The sequence below is a fragment of the Oncorhynchus clarkii genome, chromosome 28 (assembly GCF_045791955.1).
Source record: "Oncorhynchus clarkii lewisi isolate Uvic-CL-2024 chromosome 28, UVic_Ocla_1.0, whole genome shotgun sequence".
In the NCBI taxonomy this organism is placed as follows: Eukaryota; Metazoa; Chordata; class Actinopteri; order Salmoniformes; family Salmonidae; genus Oncorhynchus; species Oncorhynchus clarkii.
This window is the reverse complement of record NC_092174.1, coordinates 29,984,589-30,005,639: the sequence shown is the minus strand read 5'-3', so window position 1 is coordinate 30,005,639 and position 21,051 is coordinate 29,984,589. Positions and strand designations below refer to the sequence as shown.

At 41.1% G+C, this 21,051-nt stretch overlaps 1 protein-coding gene across 1 annotated transcript in view; it reads left to right on the top strand.

Moving 5' to 3' along the window:
• LOC139387164 (parathyroid hormone/parathyroid hormone-related peptide receptor-like) overlaps nucleotides 1-20,240 on the top strand; it is a 64,080-nt gene extending 43,840 nt beyond the window's left edge. The window contains exons 3-13 of the mRNA XM_071133212.1: nucleotides 2,577-2,687; nucleotides 3,070-3,194; nucleotides 9,369-9,463; nucleotides 13,784-13,970; nucleotides 16,149-16,302; nucleotides 16,866-16,926; nucleotides 17,448-17,514; nucleotides 17,677-17,771; nucleotides 18,736-18,877; nucleotides 19,311-19,352; nucleotides 19,573-20,240. Coding sequence (XP_070989313.1) covers nucleotides 2,577-2,687; nucleotides 3,070-3,194; nucleotides 9,369-9,463; nucleotides 13,784-13,970; nucleotides 16,149-16,302; nucleotides 16,866-16,926; nucleotides 17,448-17,514; nucleotides 17,677-17,771; nucleotides 18,736-18,877; nucleotides 19,311-19,352; nucleotides 19,573-19,947 — 1,454 coding nt within the window. The 3' untranslated portion in view covers nucleotides 19,948-20,240. The remainder of the gene's footprint in view (nucleotides 1-2,576; nucleotides 2,688-3,069; nucleotides 3,195-9,368; nucleotides 9,464-13,783; nucleotides 13,971-16,148; nucleotides 16,303-16,865; nucleotides 16,927-17,447; nucleotides 17,515-17,676; nucleotides 17,772-18,735; nucleotides 18,878-19,310; nucleotides 19,353-19,572) is intronic.
• Nucleotides 20,241-21,051: the final 811 nt, after the last annotated feature.

Here is a 21,051-nt window from a genome sequence, read left to right as displayed (position 1 = left end):
ATATAATTGATTAAGGTAGAATGGCAATATATTATATTAGGTGGCAAAGACTTCCACATCATTATGTTCTGGAATGTTACAGCATAGCCTATGGTGTAGTGAGTCTAATGATGACCCTGTAGAAATGACGATGGAAACTGTTGCTGTTAACAGGCAATTATATTTTATGAATCGTTTTTATTTTTGTAATGTTGCATTGGCCAAGAAAAGAGTTCCCCTTTTTTTAATAGGCTACTGCTAATTGTGGTCTCCTCTATTGTGGAAAAACCATGAAACCTGCATTCTGACTCAAACTCAAAGAATAGCAATTGAATGCAATTTTGAGGACTTTTCTTCCAGATTTGTCTTGCCTATATTGCGTGTCTCCACCCTTGGGGTTCTGTAAACTCTTGGTTAGCCTAACTATTATTACTGTGGAGGGGAGACTTTTTTGCAAATAGTAATGAATTGATCTTGCTATTCTAGCTATTTTGAAAGTGGTGGCTGGTAGGGTGGTGGGCCAACTTCAGCCCAAGGAGAGGGTCTTGCTTAGTATTGCGGTGTTTCACTGTGAAGCCCATCTATTTGTTATTATTTTTCATTTGTGCCTTAAATACTTGAGTTCTCATTACTTCCTTGACACAACGTTTTCATTGAGGGAGACACTGAGGTTTGCCTGGTTAGGACAGTAGAAGGATGTGGGTTCAAGGCCCTAGACCTTGCAGTGTTGAAAATAGCTCAGCATTCAAACCTGTAGTCCCAGTGTAAAATAACATCAGCACTCATCATAACAGCTTGTACATATCAAAACTCTACTGCGATATATGTTTTGACATCTGCAAGGCCTGAATCAAATGATTGCAGGGAAAAGAAAATGTTATTTAAAACCTCTAATAGATCACCAATACCAACGTCCCCCACAGTCACGTTTATATTTAAATCATGGCCATGGAATTTATAGGAAATGATATATGTGTGTGTTCTGTGTTTAATTTGAGTCTGTTGGTAGGTGGTCCAATGAGTATTAAAAGTACAGCCAAAAAAACTAAAACCTAAGACCGATTTCATTCTCACTTCACTCCCAGGACCATGTGGTCATTGTGATTTTGAAAAACGTGAAGCTTCTCAGGCTACTTTTTCAACCCTGTCATCTCTCACAATCCAAAATCAGTCTAAATCATACAAAGTCTACGCTTTCATTGAGAGCTGGGTGACAGGCCATTTTGAAGGCACATGAAAAGCATTTGGTCATTGCCTCTGATGTTTCTTTGTAACTTTGATTACAGGAATGAGACAATAATAGATGTAAAGCAAGGAGAAAACAGTTTTAGTTTTATCCTCAACTAGTTATTAGTGGTGAGTGTGGGGCAGATGTTTTCAATAATAGAAAATAAAAGCGTAGCCAGAAACCGGCGTCTGCCAGGGATCTGTGGGGAGAGGGGACTACACTCCCACTATTGCAGGGCTATAGGGTTAATAATAACGTTCTAAAATGCTCCTGCTGCCCGTCTTAACGAACGTGAGGCTGCCGATCCCAGAAAAGTAAGGCTTCTGCCTTCCACTCACAACAATTCATTGTGAGATAAAGGCATTTTCGCAATCCTGTACAAATAGCAACTTCACTGCACATTACACACACTCAGGGGACGGGGAAGAAACATTTTACAAGAGGGTGGATTTGAGAGCGGTTAGCAGAACAACAATTCTGCTTGACTCTGCTCTTCCACTGTGGTAGACTAGACTAGACTCTTCAGTGTTGCGTCATAGTATCTTTGCTTCTTCCCAGGGAGCCAGAACGCTACAGCCTTGTCACTGTTGTTTTCTTAATTTTGCTTGGAATTTCCACAAATAAGATCCATATTAAAACCACTTTGACAAAACAGATGCACTATAGCGTGTGAGTGCTGCGGTGAGATCATAAGCTTTCAATAAATAGCCCATTTAGGCCTATGCCGCTCCTATGGATCATTAGAAACATGTCTGCTTAGACCTACTCAGTTATTTAATGATTACAACATTTCAAGTGTCCATTTCAGGCAGAGAAAGCAACGTAGACTAGCAAACATGTCTTTCTTGTGGGGTGGACATAAACAGCCTACCATGACTGATTTGATATGTCGGATGGGATTGAAGCGGATTCATGCCACAGCAAATTCAAATAAAAACATTGAAATTAACACACATTTGCTTGCAAATGTAGACATTTCAGAGGTGTTTGGGGAATTCAATGCTGGTTTGTTGAGCCTTAATTGTAAAGATCAAACATATCCAGCAGACAGAACACAACACTGCTCTGGATGGCTGGTGTTGTGAACATTCAGCATCACAAAGGACATTGCATCTGTTTCCTGCATACTCACCAATTAACAGTCCGCCAGGGCCGTCTTTCTCTACATGCTATTTATGATCGTAACATTAGGCTAAAGTTAATTTGTGTATTGTCTTTAGAGGACAACACAATAAAAAAAAACAGCTACTCGCTGGTGCTCTGGAATTTAACAAAGAAGCCTCCAGCAGTGTAATGTTGGAGCCAAGGCAGTGAACACTCAAACTCACTACACTTAAATGTCACCATTGCTTTGTCCCTACTCCTGCAGATGGTTACTGCTCGCCAGAGTGGGATGGCATTGTATGTTGGCCTGAGGGGTCTCCCGGGAAGCTGGTGTCCACTGCCTGTCCAGACTACATCTATGACTTCAACCATAAAGGTAACACTGGCCCCTTGATAGCCTGCAGTTCAACAGTTCTCTTGCACAGAGCTCATTTTCCATTTTAGGTCATGGTGCTCAATGCCCACATTAGTAAGATAGCCAATAGGCCGCTGAGATAGTGGATCATCTTTTATCTACTTTAATCTGTAACACAGCATGGAGCATTTATTTTCAGTATATTTATATAGCTATGGCAATGCAACAAGATATTGTAATTTTTTATGTAAGTACTTCGTCATACAAGGCTGTTGTGAAGTTGTTGAAATGCCTATGATTTCTGATGGGATTAGACAACGGCAATATGCACTTACAGGTGAAAAGAAATGACATGTGCATTGTGTCATTCTGTTGTTTTCTGTAATTGTGTTGTATTCCACAGGACTAGCCTATCGTCGCTGTGACAGCAATGGGACGTGGGAGCTGACCACCACCAACAACAAGACATGGGCCAACTACAGCGAATGTGCAAAATTCCTCTCGCACTATAACCAAAACAATGAGAAGGTGAGAGTCATGTCCATCCCAGCATGCATTTCTCCGCACCATTAGACAATGCCAACTTTGTCAGAGACGTGGCACAATAGTAGTAGACAGGGACAGTGGCCATTGTGTGTCGTTTCTGGAAAAAAAAGTGACATTTCAATCTATTCTATTCTTTGGGGGCTGTTGTGGCATTAGCATACATAATCAATGTGGAGGTATTAGAATGTTAATGATATTGGACGTGTGATTTGATTGGTCAGAACAAAGGTCCTTTTCACCAAATCAGTATGCAGTGGGATGCTTTTCATTTCTGTCACACATCAGATGGTCCTGGAGGGGGCTTTGTGTCTAAGCATACTGGAGCAGCTACCTGGCTCACATTCTCTGAGTGTTCAATCATTCTATAACCTTGTCTGTAACTTAATGAGCATCTACAGTGTTCATTGTCTGTCTGTCATCCCCTTTGTTAGACTAATTTACCTTCTGCTTTTTCTGATGTTTCTACTCATTTGTAAGAAACCTAACAATAACAATATATATTTAGAAGATGAACATAAAAACCATGTTTATAATTTAGATGAAGTGTCGCGTAATGGAACAAAAGACATGTCCCCTCAGAATTGTTGGACTATTTGAAATGAAAACCAGACATGACAATTTACTTATTTCCCCCATGGAGATTATGTGAACAACACAACAGTAGGCAGGTAGCCTGATTGCTCGTTTGAATCCCTGAGCTGACTAGGGGGAAAATCTGTGGATGTGCCCTTGAGCAAGGCACTTAGCCCTAATTACTCCTGTAAGTTGCTCTGGATAAGAGCATCTGTTAATACTTGTGTTTGGAAGTGACTTACAGGAGCAATGTTTCACCTAGTTAAACTTGTAGTGTATTTGAGCTTTAAAACGGATTATGAAGTTTGAAATATCCACTTTGAAATACCAGACTGGACTTTCCCTTATGAAAAATGTATCAACCCCTACAAAAATGTCCATTAATTATAATCCACATAATAATTGATTAAGTTGTATTTTTGTGTCTTACGACTCAACTACCATACACTCACGTGGTAGTCGGTACTAGAAATATCCAACTAACTGGTTGAATGAGGCACGTGTATAACTACAATCATTTAGCAGGTATAACATTTCAGAGTTTCCTAGTTCCAACTAGCACGTGAACGTGGCATGAGCTACCGTACAGCGAGAGTTTGGACTTGTGTTTCGAAGGCAAAGGATGAGTCTGAGTCTTATTTAGTTTTACACAAATAATTGTACTTTTTTAGTAACAAAACTGACAATTATTTATTTTTGATTAAAAGTACTGAAGATGGGAGTACAGTTTCTTCATGCATTGTATGAGTGTGCTTACTGTCACCCTGATATTGGCTACTAGGTAGCTACTTCCCCAGCCTTTGCCGGACAGAAGTGCTTGTCAAGCGGAGTGAAAGGCACTGTGTCCCGGTGATGTTGCCGTTCATGCCCTCCCCATTGAGTAGCAGACTGTATGTATGTATTGAGGTGATATCTATATGGTTATCCATGTTAGTTATTTATTGTGTAGGCTGCTATCCTACTTGAAATAAATTGATGGGAGGTGAATCGATTGCCATGTTAGCTACCGCCGGTGACACGACCGTGATACAATAGGAAGCATCTCAGGTCGGCAGGCACGTCAATACAACACTGGTTCACTGGTCGCTGGCTTATCGACTCGTCGTGCATCCCAATCAGCCACACAAAATAGTGTTGAGTGGCAACAAATCAGCCCAATTAGCTGATTCGCTTTCCACACACCTACTCCTTTCGACAAACCCAGTCACCCATACTCCAGTCTCCATGGGCTGCAGCGACCCATACTTGCATTCAGGGGCTGATTACCTACCGCCTCCTTATGAAGGCCCAGTGACGGAGCAGACAAACTAACCCATGGCAGCCCACTGTCCACTGGCGTAGAACTGAGTGTTAAGGAAATCCATTCGATCATTGAAATGAACACCTCTAATAACGGTTGTTGAGGGCCAAGGGGTTTAACCCGTTACAATCGTGGGAATTGGCCTATATGGATAAGGCCAAATTGAAATGTTTCTAACATACGAAATATGAGAAGCATATGCATAACCATGATTACAATTTAAATGGGACATTTTGGAGATTATTGGGAAATTACTGGACCAAAATTGAGGACACAACAGTTTACCTTACACGAGACTGAATCCAAACATTACGCTGCACTTTTCGCAGCATTTGACAATTATTAAATCTGAAAATACTCTGGACATAATCAATAACATTATAAGAATATTCATGGCAAATGCAACATGACAAAGAAATTACAAGGGAATGAGTGAGGCCTAATTGGTGCGCACAGGTAATTTCAATGCAATTTTATGACTCAAAGAACAGTCTTAATTTACTTTTTTTTTTGTTGCTCTCCTAGCTATGTATGTCCTTGAGGAACTGAAGCAAGCACACTTTTGTTTGTAAAATAGGCCTGCACTGCTACCAATTACTGTTGTTGTTCACGCAATCTAAAAACGGTCCATTATAAATAAATCACAATCTGGGTCAGGTGGGCATCATTTGAAAGCGTTTAGGCTCATTCTGTTCAGAACAACCCAGGGTATAATGCCATGTTATCCTTGGAACTGCACATCAAACAAAGTGATCAGAAACATTGATACTGTAAATTACATGAGTTTTATCATTTTGAAATATGAATTGCACATTTGGACACACGGGTGTATGGTTTGCTTGTATGACATCAAAGCGGTATTTATTATAATGTTCAACGTCTGATATTTCAGAACACATCAAATGCTCTTAATTTACAGCATTCCTCTTGCTCAGACAACAAAATGAAAAATAAAAAATCCCAATTAGCAGGAGGAATGGGAACATCTTCTATTTCGGCATTATGCTAACAATTAGAACATGGTTTGAATCTTATACAACTCTGTATAGCAGAGACCCTAAGCTTATCATACACTTAGTTTACAAAACATTAGGAACACCTGCTCTTTCCATGACATAGACTGTCCAGATCAAAGCTATGATCCCTTATTGGTGTCACCTGTTAAATCCACTTCAATCAGTGTTGATGAAGGAGACAGGTTAAATAATGATTTTTAAGCCTTGGGACAATTGAGGCACGGAATGTGTGTGTGTGCCATTCAAGAGGGTGAATGAGGGTATCAGGTAGCCTAGTGGTTAGAGCATTGGGCCAGTAACCGAAAGGTTGCTGGATCGAATCCACGAGCCGACAAGGTAGAAACATTTCCTCTGTTGGCTGTCATTGTAAATAAGAATTTGTTCATAACTAACTTGCCTAGTTAAATACATGTTTTTTTTTTAAATAGGTAAGACAAAATATGTAGTTGCCTTTGAACAGGGTAAGGTAGGAGGTGTCAGGTGCACCAGTTTGAGTGTGTCAAGAACTGCAATGCTGCTGCAATGCTCAACAGTTTCCTGTGTGTACCAATAATGGTCCTCCAGCCAACTTGACACAGCTGTGGGAAGCATTGGAGTCAACATGGGCCAGCATCCCTGTGGAATGAGTTTGACACCTTGTCGAGTCCATGCTCCAACGAATTGAGGCAGTTCTAAGGGCAAAAGGGGGTACAACTCAATATTAGGAAGGTGTTCCTAATGTTTTGTACACTCAGTGTATTTTTTAAAAATATAAATTTTACTATTAAGAACAGATTTACAGCCACTTTGTTCCAATTTAGGCGCTTATCAGTGACCAAATCTGCAATTTTCATACCGAGTGAGTGAGTGTAAAGGACTACTGAATGGAATGGAATTAAATTGGAATGACCTCTGTGATAACAGCAGAATAAAGCAAAGGAGATAGATATCAGTATCAGTCATTTCTATGATTAAAGTTGCTTTGAAAAAAATCAGTGTTGAAAAAAAAAATATTTCCACATGTTGAATTTTTCCCTCAAAATCCTGGCTACAGCACTTTGTATTATTTTGGGAGAGAGGTGCCTGTCATGTACCATTTTCTTCTGACAATCCAATCCAGCTCCAATCCATTTAAGTCAGGGGAAGAGGCTTACAGGAATCATATCAGATTGTAAGAATCCGTTTAATGAAGGTAAAGCTAGGGTGACAGGTAGCCTAGTGGTTAAGTGCGTTGGGCCAGTAACTGAAAAGTTGCTGATTTGAATCCCTGAGTTGACTACTAACTTCAGAAGCCTTTTTAAACCTCAAATACACTACACGTTTGCAGGAAAGTTCTACTGCAACAGGGTGATAAAATGAAGATCCTAGGTTGGATAGTGATGAGATCTGCTCAGCTGACAAGGACAGGGCCAGAGAGCACAGGAGAAGTAGGCCATCAGATAAAACAAAGAGCGGACATTCAGCCTTTGTGACTTTTACTGTCCAATGTTTTTTCTTCCCAATAGGATCTGTTTTCTCTTCAGTGCTGCTCAATGCAGCTTTTTCTCCTGTTAACCCCAACATTTCTCTGGTCTCTCCCCACCTGCATTCTTCACTCCTTATTTTAAATGTGGCTCTCAACATTAAGGTTTTGGGTGGAGGAGATTGTGGGTATCCATCCACATTTTGATGAGGCCCCCTAATTTTCCTCCCTTTTCGACTTTGAATGTTTATGCCAATGGTCTCCCGGTTCCAGGATTCATAGCAGCAGCAATGAAACCCTTCAGCCGCGCACCACAACTTAGGAACCCTTTGGTTTGGCGCTGGGTCTCCATCCCTAAATGATAACAGCAGTGGAGGAGGCTCTGGTTACAGCAGGCCCCAGAGTAGCCCCTCCACTAGGCTGTGTTGATACAGGGACCACGGGTAGCTAGCTGGAGGCCAGACCTAGATTCAAACAGTATTCGTTTTCTTGCAAATACTTTCAGGGTTGATTGAGCCTACCTGGAGAGCCAGATGGGCAAAGTTTATTATTTTGGAACTATGCTGTTGGTTCCTTTACGCCAGGCAAGCTCAATCAAGTGCAGCTAAAGTATTTGAAAGAAAACAAGTCCTATTTGAACCCAGGTGTGCTAGCTTCTCACCTCTCCAGCAGTATGTCCTCTGGCTGCCTGCTCTGTGCTGTAATCTCCTGCTGGAAGCCCCTGCACTCTCCGCACCTCACCCAGGCTTTTGTGAGTGCGGCACATCTCTCAAGCCAAATGTTCAGTTTATTAGAAACCTGGAGTCATCTCAGTCAGTCTCTTGGTGGGCAGCCTTATTGCTTGGTGGGCTTTAGTCGTCTGGTGGGCAGCTCGCTGTCAGAATCAATGCACCCCATTTCATTCAGAAACTAATTAGAGGCCTGGAACGGTCGCACACCATGGCATGACCTTTGATCTTGGAATGGTTTCACACATTGACATAAGCTTCTGTGACCTTTGGTGTGCAGGCTGTTTAGTTTTTGGTCCACAGCAGTTTTCTATGTTGCAATGTGTAGCCTGCAACTGTATTGGTATTTGGTATTTATTAGGATCCCCATTAGCCGCTGCAAAAGAAGCAGCTTCTATTCCTGGGATCCACATGAAACATGACATAATACATAGTACAAAACATTATTAGTCAAGGACGGAACTACATATAGTTAAAATGTCACACACAGCCTACATGTCAGTACATACACACAATATCTAAGTCTAATAAATAGTATATTGCAAATTAGAATACAATATATATAAAATGACTGTGAGTCGTTTGTCAAGAGTAACATTATCCTCAGTGCTTCTGGAAAGCATGAAATGTGTAACTTATTTATCACAGATTTATCAGGACAATATTGTGTCATTGGAATGGTAGGTTGTATATATTGTAAATTATAAATGTAGCACACAAGGCACAGAGGCCCATGATAGCTTGACATTATCAACAAATGTATGGGGACAATATTGTGTAATTGGAATGTCATCGGTCAGTGACTGTATAGCCATGTTTTATGTATTGTAAACTGATCAATCTAACACACCAGGCACATACTAGTCATGGATTTATGAAACATCTATCACTTCTATAACTTCCTCAACTAAACTACTGTAAGTAGGCTGACACCTCTGAGTACACAGTACATGATATGACAAACAACATTTATCCTTCATATGTCCTTGTCTCTCTTGTCCCAACAGGAGGTGTTTGACTGATTGTACCTCATCTAGACAGTTGGGTCCTCCATCTCTCTAATGTTTCTCCTTCATATGTCATTGTCTCTCTCAACAGGAAGTGTTTGACCGTCTGTACCTCATCTATACAGTAGGATACTCCATCTCTCTGGGATCACTTATGGTGGCTGTGGTCATCCTAGGTTATTTCCGGTGAGTGATCTATTTGTTGCCATTGGGAAAATTCCTTTCTCGGTTAATATTTTATCTTCCACCAAATCCCACCTGGGCTTGAGGGCTGGGTGAATTAACGGTCCGAGTGGGACAGAGATTAGGGTTAGTGTCACAGTAATGATATTGGTACCTTCCATTAAAATCATGACAACTGTGGTTTAATATTTGATGGGGTGCTGCTGAGCGTACATATTTAAACAATGCCGTTGGGAAATAGTAAAAGTACTGTGAATATGAGACAACAAAGAGTAAGGAACAATGAAGAAAAATATCGTCAAAGATGATTTTGATGGCAGTGAGTGACTTTCTTAATGGGAAAAACAGTCAATAGCCCTGGTGGTATCTTGCTAATGCTCTAGTTTGTTTTTTAAAAACCTTTATTTAGCTAGGCAAGTCAGTTAAAAACAAATTATTATTTACAATGACAGCCTAGGAACAGAGGGTTAACTGCCTTGTTAAGGGTAGAACAACAGATTTTTACCTTGTTGGCACAAAGATTTGATCTAGCAACTTTTCAGTTACTGACCCAACAATCTAACCAATCTACTTGCCGCCCCAGGTAGCCTAGTGTTTTGAAACAAAATGTGCAAAATGTGTATGTAAACTCGTCCCTTTTTCAGGACCCTGTCTTTCAAAGATAATTCATAAAAATCCAAGTAACTTCACATATCTTCATTGTAAAAGGTTTAAACACTGTTTCCCAATGAACCATAAACAATAATGAACATGCACCTGTGGAACGGTCGTTAAGACACTAAAAGCTTACAGACGGTAGGCAATTAAGGTCACAGTTATGAAAACTTAGGACACTGACTCTGAAAAACACCAAAAGAAAGATGGCCAGAGTCCCTGCTCATCTGCATGAACATGCCTTAGGCATGCTGCAAGGAGGCATGAGGACTGCAGATGTGGCCAGGGCAATAATTTGCAATGTCCGTACTGTGAGACGCCTAAGACAGCGCTACAGGGAGACAGGACGGACAGCTGATCGTCCTCACAGTGGCAGAGCACGTGTTACAACACCTGCACAGGATCGGTACGTCTGAACATCACACCTGCGGGACAGGTACAGGATGGCAACAACAACTGCCCGAGTTACACCAGGAACGCACAATCCCTCCATCAGTGCTCAGACTGTCCGCAATAGGCTGAGAGAGGCTGGACTGAGGGCTTGTAGGTCTGTTGTAAGGCAGGTCCTCACCAGACATCACCGGCAAAAACATTGCCTTTGGGCACAAACCCACCGTCGCTGGACCAGACAGTACAGGAAAAAAGTGTTCTTCACTGACGAGTCGCAGTTTTATCTCACCAGGGGTGATGGTCGGATTCGCATTTATAGTCGAAGGAATGAGCGTTACACCAAGGTCTGTACTCTGGAGCGGGATCGATTTGGAGGTGGAGGGTCCGTCGTGGTCTGGGTTGGTGTGTCACAGTGTCATCGGACTGAGCTTGTTGTCATTGCAGGCAATCTCAATGCTGTGCATTACAGGGAAGACATCCCTCCTCCCTCATGTGGTACCCTTCCTGCAGGCTCATCCTGACATGACCCTCCAGCATGACAATGCCACCAGCCATACTGCTCGTTCTGTGCGTGATTTCCTGCAAGACAGGAATGTCAATGTTCTGCCATGGCCAGCGAAGAGCCCGGATCTCAATCCCATTTAGCACGTCTGGGACCTGTTGGATTGGAGGGTGAGGGCTAGGGCAATTACCCCCAGAAATGTCCGGGAACTTGCAAGTGCCTTGGTGGAAGAGTGGGGTAACATCTCATAGCAAGAACTGGCAAATCTGGTGCAGTCCATGAGGAGGAGATGCACTGCAGTACTTAATGCAGCTGGTGGCCACACCAGATACTGACTGTTACTTTTGATTTTGACACCCCTTTGTTCAGGGACCCATTTTTAAATTTCTGTTAGTCACATGTCTATGGAACTTGTTCAGTTATGTCTCAGTTGTTGAATCTTGTTATGTTCATACAAATATTTACACATGTTAAGTTTGCTGAAAATAAACTCAGTTGACAGTGAGAGGACGTTTCTTTTTTTGCTGAGTTTATAATGTTTTACCTTTGCCTTTTCCGTGAGCGTTTGACTTTCAAAAGGATTAGAGATTGCTGCCTTTGAGGTTGTTGCCTTGGGGCCATTGTGTGATTGTGGTACGTGCCTCATCTTGCTGACATTTATATTCTTAGTTATTTTCATACTTATTGATCTCAGGCCATAGAGATCTATAGGAGAGCTGTGGTTAGTGTTTGCTGTTATTCTGTCTACTTAGTGGGATGTTTATATGAAGATATCGTTAATATATTGGTGTGCAGTTTCAGCCTCATCAAAATACTGTCATCTACAGGCTGAAACCTTTAAGGCGGGCTGAAAGGACAAATTTATTCTGACAGTCAATTTTATATGTAGTGAATTGACTGGTTGGATGTTATAGAGAGAGTTACTTTGTTCTTATCATTGCCTTAGAACAACGTATGACTCATATTCAACAGTATAAACGCTAATCCTTGAATTCATTTGATATTTTACAGTGAATCAGGTCCAGGAATTGGTGTAAAGTCGTGTTTACAAACGTTCCGCTCAACTTGACTTAGTTTAATAAGGCGTCTCAGGGGTCCGTGGATGTCTGGGCTGAGGATCCAGCAGCATGTTCAGGAGCACTCCAGCCACGACTCCCTCTTCCATTTAACTTCAGGCTTTTAAAACCCTTGGACACGAGAGAGGCAGGTTCATAAACGTTTTCTGGGGAGAGACCAAGTGATACATACTGCACATTAGCAGTAGTGTTCCTCCTCTTCACCCAATGCACTGGGGGACTGTTCACCTCACAGGAGACTGGTGGCACCTGAATTGGGGGGGCACGGGCTCGTGGTAATGGCTGGAGCGGAATCAGTGGAATGGTATCAAACACATCGGTTCCATGTGTTTGATTCCATTCCGTTCACTCCGTTCCAGCCATTATTATGAGCCGTCCTCCCCTCAGCAGCCTCCACAGGTTCACATACAATATGATTTTCCCTCACAACTTCATAAATCAATATTCCCCAAAGCAGAGCTTGTCTAATAACCAGGTTACCTATTGGTTTGACTACAGAGGTTAGTCACAAGCAAATAGTGAGTGAATAATGATTCATGAGTTTTCTGCTGTCACTTATTATATAGCTCCCTATGATTTAAAGATGTTGACAAGGGATATTTTGAGTGTAATGTGACAAATACACTTGCTTGTCTGGGAGGAAATGCACATGCTCTTTGATCTGCTCAATACATCAGGGCTTGACATTAACTTTTTTAGCCACCTGTCCTTCGGACAAGTAGAACTGATCTTTTACTTATCTGAAAGCTTGAGTCACTTGTATGGTCTGTCACACCATGGGCCAAAAAGGTGACTGAACATTGTGTTTTTGATGCAAGAAGCCACTTCACAATATACAGTACATTCATTATGATCACTGGTGTTGACAATGGAACGCTGCTGGTCTCTGAACCCATGTATTGTATCTCCTGCCATTGTGGCCTTGAGCAAGGCACTTAACCCCCCACAAAGTATAATACTGCACTGATAGGCTACTGTATAAAACACATGTGGTCCGTTAACCGTCCATCTGGAGAGCTACTGGCTGTGAAGAATCTTCACCCAACCCTGCTCAAACACACCAGTCATCTTATCAAGGTTCTGTTGAGCAGCTGATTTTTTATAATGTGGGGTTTTCGAGCAGGGCTGGAGCAAACGCCTGCACGCACAGTAGCTCTTCTGGAATCTCCAGGAGGATGTTGGCCACCCTGCAACATTACAATTACCACCAAATACTTTTTATGTCTTTATAAAATAATTCCCTCACTCAATGAACCAGGGACCAAATGGCTAAGGTGGGCGAGGTTCATTCAATATTTGTGCTTTTCAATCCCCTAAATCTCTAGAATGTGTTATAGTCTGCGAGGAATTCAGCTGGCTCTAATTATGATGAGTACTCTTCTGAAGAGTGTGAAAACACACACCCACATTCGCACACACATACTGTTCACACGCACACTCACTGTGAAACACCTTCACCCGTCCACACACTTACCACCTTGATAACATTTCAACATGGGTTCCTAGTGTAGTAATGGCTCAGTAGCAACACATTCTCTGATGTTTTGCACAAGGATTTATGTATTTTGTCAATGATTGTCTTTGGTTTGAAGAAGCCAACAGTATAACTTACAAATACCCCAACATGATGATTGCATATCACGGTGCAGATTATATCATCATTTATACAATCTCTTTCTCCTCTCCTCTCTTCTCTTCCAGGCGGTTGCATTGTACCAGGAACTACATCCACATGCACCTGTTTGTGTCCTTCATGCTCCGAGGCATCAGCATCTTCGTAAAGGACGTGGTGCTGTACTCTGGCTCTGCCCTAGAAGATATGGAGAGAGTCAGTGTGGAAGATCTCAAGTCCATCACTGAGGCTCCTCCAGCTGACAAAACCCAGTTTGTAAGTACCTAATCTTTTCTCCCCAGACTATAGGAAGTTTGGTGCACGAGAATAGTAGGTAGCAGGCTAATGTAGTTAAGTCACTGACCAAACGCAACTGTGAATTATTTCCATAGAAAACAAATACTTGCTGTTTACAAATTCTATAACTTTGAAAGGCCCATTGTAAATTGGTTGGATCGTTGTAAAAGGCCTTCCTCTAAGGATATAGTGATCAGTGTAATCCAGGGACTATTGGATATGACTTACTAAAGTCGTTCCAGCATTCAGTATTATGAGTCATCAGTCTTTTCATTATAATTATTATTTTTTCATTACTGTCTGTCGCAGCATTTCTAAATTAGAAAAAAAGTCAATGCTACTGGGAAAGACTTGCCTAATGATTATAAAACAGGGGGAGCGAGAGAGAGAGCGAGAGAGAGAGAGAGAGAGAGAGAGAGAGAGAGAGAGAGAGAGCGAGAGAGAAAGAGAAAGAGAGAGAGCGAGAGAGAGAGAGAGAGAGAGAGAGAGAGAGAGAGAGAGGCAGGCAGGCTAAGTCTCTCTTGGCTCATGTGTATCATCCCTAGCTGGAGTGAGCATGCAAGGCTGAAGGAATCAGCTATGGACTTCAAAGTACTCTGGTAGAATAGACAGGCATAGAGGATGTCTTCTCTCGGGGCATACACAGGCTGAACCTCCAGGGATTCCCTGTTGTTTACAGTTGATCAGCATCTACAGATTGGAACAGTATTCATTAGGATTAGAATACATCTTTAATTGTACAAACCGTGATTGGATCCTAGAGGTTAAGGTTTCATCCTGGACAGGCTTGAATGTTGGTTTACTCACTACAAAGGGATTTCACATTTATCAATGTACACACTACCCTTAGAGTTTCTGTATGTCGCACCAACCCAGCAGTAGAACTATATAACAGTGCGAAGCAAGAGTGGATTATAAGGATTCAAAATGGCTTCAGGACACTATAAGAAGATCCAAGGCATTCTGAATTGATTCTGCGATTGACAGGTCGTGACCTTGAGACTATAGGGCCTCGATCACAACGACAGCGTCATTGCATTTTGGTTCACCAGAACTACGTTCACTTCCAATGGAACGGTGCGTTTGCCTTGCAGCATGTCGTTGCAGAGGCCGTTGCAGTGCGTTCTGTGTGGTGCATACGTTGGATTCATTCGAACGTATGCGTCAAAATGTATGCTTAGACGGCTCGACAGAAATGGTAACAGAAGGTGAATGTTAAACTTCTGTTTCAGACATATCCAGATGCTGCTGCGTACCATTTTGCGCAATGATGCTGTAGGTGTGATCAAGGTGCAAGGTTCTATCTGCCCAAAGCATAGTTCTGAGATATTGAGCATAAACATTTTCACATGCCAGATCTCAGAACTGTTTTGTAGTGAATTATTATTTTGTTAACCATTAAGGTTCTCAGCTTAAAGGTACCTAAAGTGCAGAGTATCAAAATCCTGAGACATTTGTAAATCTGTTTCTTTAGGGGGGGGTGCAATCGCAGATATAACCTAATGGCTCTGAAATGTCAATCTGGGTTCAGCCATAAGGTTCTGTCTGACACTTCTGAATTAGACATGTTCAGTTTTTAAGAAGACTGTAGCTATTTGAATAGCATAAATTATAGAACAACACTATTGTATCAGGATAGGGTCAGAACATATCATCAAATACATTAAGACATGTATTATGATCCTCAGATGAGTTACTGTCATCACTGAACAACGATGTGATATCATTTACTGTAAGATTTCTGACAGTGTTGTTTTTTTTTGCTTGCGTGCCTTTATTGCTGGCTAGACTAGCCTAGATCATACTTAGAGGGAGATGGCAGAGACATGCGTTCTGATTCGTTTTGTATTTGTTCAGGCTTGTGATTGGATTGCAGATAGAACCTTATATCACAAAGTTCATATTGGTTCATGCAGATAGAATTGTTTTTTTGTTTTGTTTTTACTTAAAATGTACTTTTTGAAAATGTTTACTTCATAGAGATATGAAAAACCATTTAAAGATCAGATAGAACCTTATATTGCCTAGGTCTCAAGGTGTTGGAAGTCATTAGTCATTCATCTACAAGTGCTTGTGACCATGAAATAGGCTGCTGTATTTAAGGATGCTTAGTAAGCTCAGTATATTTGATATATTTGTCTGTTGTGTTTCCTTTAGATTGGCTGTAAGGTGGCAGTGACCCTGTTCCTATATTTCCTGGCTACCAACTACTATTGGATCCTAGTAGAGGGTCTGTACCTCCACAGCCTCATCTTCATGACCTTCTTCTCAGACAGGAAGTACCTCTGGGGATTCACTCTAATTGGATGGGGTGAGTGTTCCCAGAATTCTTTGGAGGTTTTACTGCAGATTCACTGCTACGAAGTCAAAAAATAAGCTAAACAAACTATCCCAGACAGATGTATTAATCAATCAATTTCAAAAGCCATTCCAATGTTGTCATGTTTCGAGGAAGGTTTAGAAGAAAGCTGATAATATTGTTGATTCCACAATTGTCTACAATTCATTGGTTTCACACATACTGTGTGAGTTCTACTATAATCAGAACTCAAGAAGAGTTCAGAAAACTTGGCTGTACGGCTCCTGCATTGTACACACTGTGCGTATCTGTTATGTAAGCACAGCGCATACAATGTGGATGCCGTGTCACCCAATTGCCTCGCTGCAAGAATCCGAAAAACTACATTATATTAGCAGTATATTACAAGGGTAATTTTGACTTGAATCCACAACGATAATTGAAAGAAAATGACTGTATTTTGTTTCTGAATCATTGTTTGTGTGATTGCAAATAATTATGCTCTGTTCTGCAGGGGTCTCGGCTGTTTAGTTGTTTTGAGATCTTTTTTTATGTTTGTTGTTGTTGATTTACAGGGGTCCCAGCTATGTTTGTGACAGTGTGGGCGAGTGTGAGAGCCACCTTGGCAGACACAGAGTAAGTACTGCACTAAAATCCCAATTCGTCATTGATGATGTCAGGTCTAAACACATAGTACTGTACATTTGCCAGAACCTTTCATGGGAATGTGAAACGGGCCCTTAGAACATGTTCCAGAATCCTCTTAGATTCTTAGAACATGTTCCAGAATCCTCTTACATTCTTAGAACATTTAAGGGTGTGAGTGTACATCCTCAATTTCATAGAAACACGCAATGCAGTATTTACACAGTAGTATCTCTCACAGATAGATTCTGACAGTTTTCAGGATAGGAAATGTGTGTACGGAGGCAGTAGTTTGTGTACAAGGACCATGTGTAAACATAGCCATGGCTGGTTGGATTGAATTCCAGCCTTGGACTCGGAGCCTAGGAACAGACTGTAAGCACTGCCAACTTCCCCATGTGTTGTTGCTACACTAGAATAAACCGAAACAGATCAGATCCTGAAAGCGATTAGTTAAGCAATTATACCTACCTGTATTAGTTTTTCATAAATGCCCTGTTTATCACTTGCAGGTGCTGGGACCTAAGTGCCGGCAATCTGAAGTGGATCGTACAAGTGCCAATTCTAACAGCAATAGTGGTAAGTAAACATGTCAATTGAAAATCTTAATTGGCGTAATGGCATTTAAGGTTTTCGATTGACACGTTTACTTACCACAATTACTTACCACTATGACCACCATTTGCTTTTTGAGAGATTTGGCCTTGGTGTTCTACATTGTGTCATTTTCTGTTTTCAAAGGTGAATTTTATGCTGTTCCTGAATATAATACGAGTTCTGGCCACTAAACTTCGGGAGACAAATGCTGGCAGATGTGACACAAGACAGCAGTACAGGTAAGAAGCATTACTCTGACTGACTGCTCCTCCTTCCCTGACTGCTTTATCATGACATTTGTATTCTGTTTTATCTCCAGCATGCTGATAGAAATATAGACTCTTTATCACACCAAAACATGCCACCAATAATGTCAGTGATACATAGTATGTATGAAAATGCATAATGCAGTGAATGACCACGATAATATCCAACTTAATCTCCTCATTACCATAAATGTCACGCACAGTAAATCTAAAAATACATGTTAAAAGTATAATAATAATAATCACATTGAAATCTGTAAAGAACTGTAGAAATCTGTACAGAACTGTAAAGGTACAGTAGATTGTCTTTGTAGCTGGCAAAAAAATTATAATGAACAATGGGGCAAAATGCCAATAAATACACAGAGTGTACAAAACATGACAATCTATGTATTTCCATGACATAGACTGAGCAGGTGAAAGATATGATCCCTTATTGATATCACCTATTAAATCCACTTCAATCAGTGTAGATGAATGGGGGGAGACAGGTTACAGAAGGGTGTTTAAGCCTTTAGACAAGACATGGATTGTGTATGTGTACCATTAAGAGGGTGAATGGGCAAGAAGATATATTTAAGTGCCTTTGAAAGTGGTATGGTAGTAGGTGCAAGGCGCACCAGTTTGAGTGTGTCAAAAACTACAACGCTGCTGGGTTTTCAAAGCTTAACAGTTTCCTGTGTGTATCAAGAATGGTCCACCACCCAAAGGACATCCCACCAACTTGAAACAACTCTGGGAAGCATTGGAGTCAAAATGGGCCAGCATCCCTGTGGAACGCTTTTGACACCATGTAGAGTCCATGCCCTGACACATTGAGGCTGTTATGAGGGCAAAAGGAGGTACAACTCAATATTAGGAAGGTGTTCTGTTTTGTATGCTCAGTGTAGATTGTAAGAAAAAATAATCTTATGAACATTTGCTTGTATTTATTCAGGAAACTGTTGAAGTCTACATTGGTCCTGATGCCACTGTTTGGTGTCCACTACATAGTGTTCATGGCGATGCCTTATACTGAAGTGACTGAAGTCCCATGGCAGATACAGATGCACTATGAGATGCTATTCAATTCATTCCAGGTACCGACTTATGTTGTACAGCATGGATGGATGAATGAATGAACAAACTAACTAATGAATGAATGAACAAACAAACAAAATAATGAATTAATATACTACTGTATATAGGTTTAGTCACAGGCAGCCAGCAATGGATCCGAAACGATGGGCTACTACAGTACTTTAAAAATATCCACTAAGGGGCACTGCATCTGTTCTAGTGGTGTGCTACACATAATTAGCTTTTGAGTTGTGATTAAACTGTGATGAGTTAAGATTTTGAGAGAGCACAGCTCAGTGTTTTCAGAGTAAGCAGCTGGTATCAATGACGTGAAGAAGTCACTTTAGATTGCATGGCATTCTTCCAGAGTGCTCTGGATAGATGCACAGGTCAACCTGTGAACTTTGAGGCTTAAGCAAAAATGTAATAATGTTTTTTTTTAATCCTTTTCAGGGATTCTTTGTAGCAATTATATATTGTTTCTGCAATGGGGAGGTAAGAACTACTTTGAACAACTTTGTTAATATATTTATTTGAAAATGTCTGCAATGACTCATTATAGTATTTTATTTAAGACAAAATATGTAATCCTGAAAGATAATATAATGTTCAAGATGAATTGCAGTCACAGCATGCACAGACCTGAGACTCAATTATTGTATGTCACAGTAGATTAGATCTATTTAGTGACAATCTAATTTCTTTCCATCTTTAGGTCCAAGCGGAAATTAAGAAATCGTGGAGCAGGAGGACACTAGCGCTGGACTTTAAACGTAAAGCCCGTAGTGGCAGTAACACATATAGTTATGGACCTATGGTGTCTCACACCAGTGTAACCAACGTCACTGCCCGTGGGCCCCTGGCACTGCACCTCACCACGCGCCTTGGGGGCCCCGTCACCGTGAACGGGCACCGGAATCTCCCGGGGTACGTGAAGAATGGTTCCATCTCCGAGCACTCCATCCCTTCCTCAGGACAGGAGTTACATGTTCCCGAGGAGGAGCAGCCATCCAGTAACGTGCCACCGCATTCTGTTGAGGAGGAGAAACCCTCGCCTGTAGTGGAGGAGGAGCGGGAGACCGTCATGTGACAATCATGTGACCTCTTGCGAGAGACCTTCAGGCAGCCTATAGCGCCTCCACTGGGAGAACGATCTCTGTAGGAATGAGTCATGGGAAAGATCTCAATTACATACTCCTTGTGTCCTCTCTCCTCATCTCCAGAGGGACCTCTGGCTTTCTCATCCAATGAGTTTTGAAAAGGAGAAGAGGAGAGAGGGCGCAATTGAGAGCTTCCCATGAAACATAGCACCACATAGACCAGTCAAGCTTCTCAGTTGATTTTATTTCACTGCCTTCAATGTGTTGCAGCAAGTACTTTATAATGGATGAATACCAACCATGGTCTGTGGATGAACAGTAGGCTAATGTGTCTGACTGAAACAGACAGCATTGATTGTGGCTGAAGGTACGTTTCAATTTGTTTGAAAATGTGGATGTACATTGAGATGACCCAACTCACTTTGATGTAGCTAAAAGGGAATAAAACTCAGGTCCTCTAAACCCTCCATTCTAGTGCATCAGTTGGAGCTAGTCTGTAGTTTCAGAGGTGTGCTGGCTTCTAGAGTTGATTTATATGGAGAAAAGCCCAATGGATTACTTTTCCCCATGAGTATCAACTTTTTGTACAGTTTGTATTTTTGCTATTTGAAAGAGACTATCCTAATATTCAATGGCTAATGAAGGTTATGCTTTTTCCATGATGTGTTGATGATTACATTCTTCAATAATAATATTATATTTCACAAAATATAATGCCACAAAAGTAACCAAAACCTGGAGCTCATTGGAGTCAAAACGTGATTTTCCTGTTTTTTACATATATTTCCACACTCTGAAGTTTGAATAATACTGTAAAATTGTGGAAATTATGATTATGCCCTTTTAATGTAAGAGCCGTTTGAAAAGACCGCCTGAAATTTCTGCCTGTTTTGGTTGGATGGAATTTTGGCCTGTCTGGCAATATCACCAGGGGGTAAATTAGTTAATAGACCAATAAGAAAGAGAGTTCCAAACCTCTCTGCAAATAATAGCTCGTTTTCAGTTTTCCTCTCCCAACTCAGACTACTCCCAGATAGTCCTAGCAAAATTCTTGCTTGAGAAATTACTCTTTGCTAAGAAGGAATTTTGGTTTA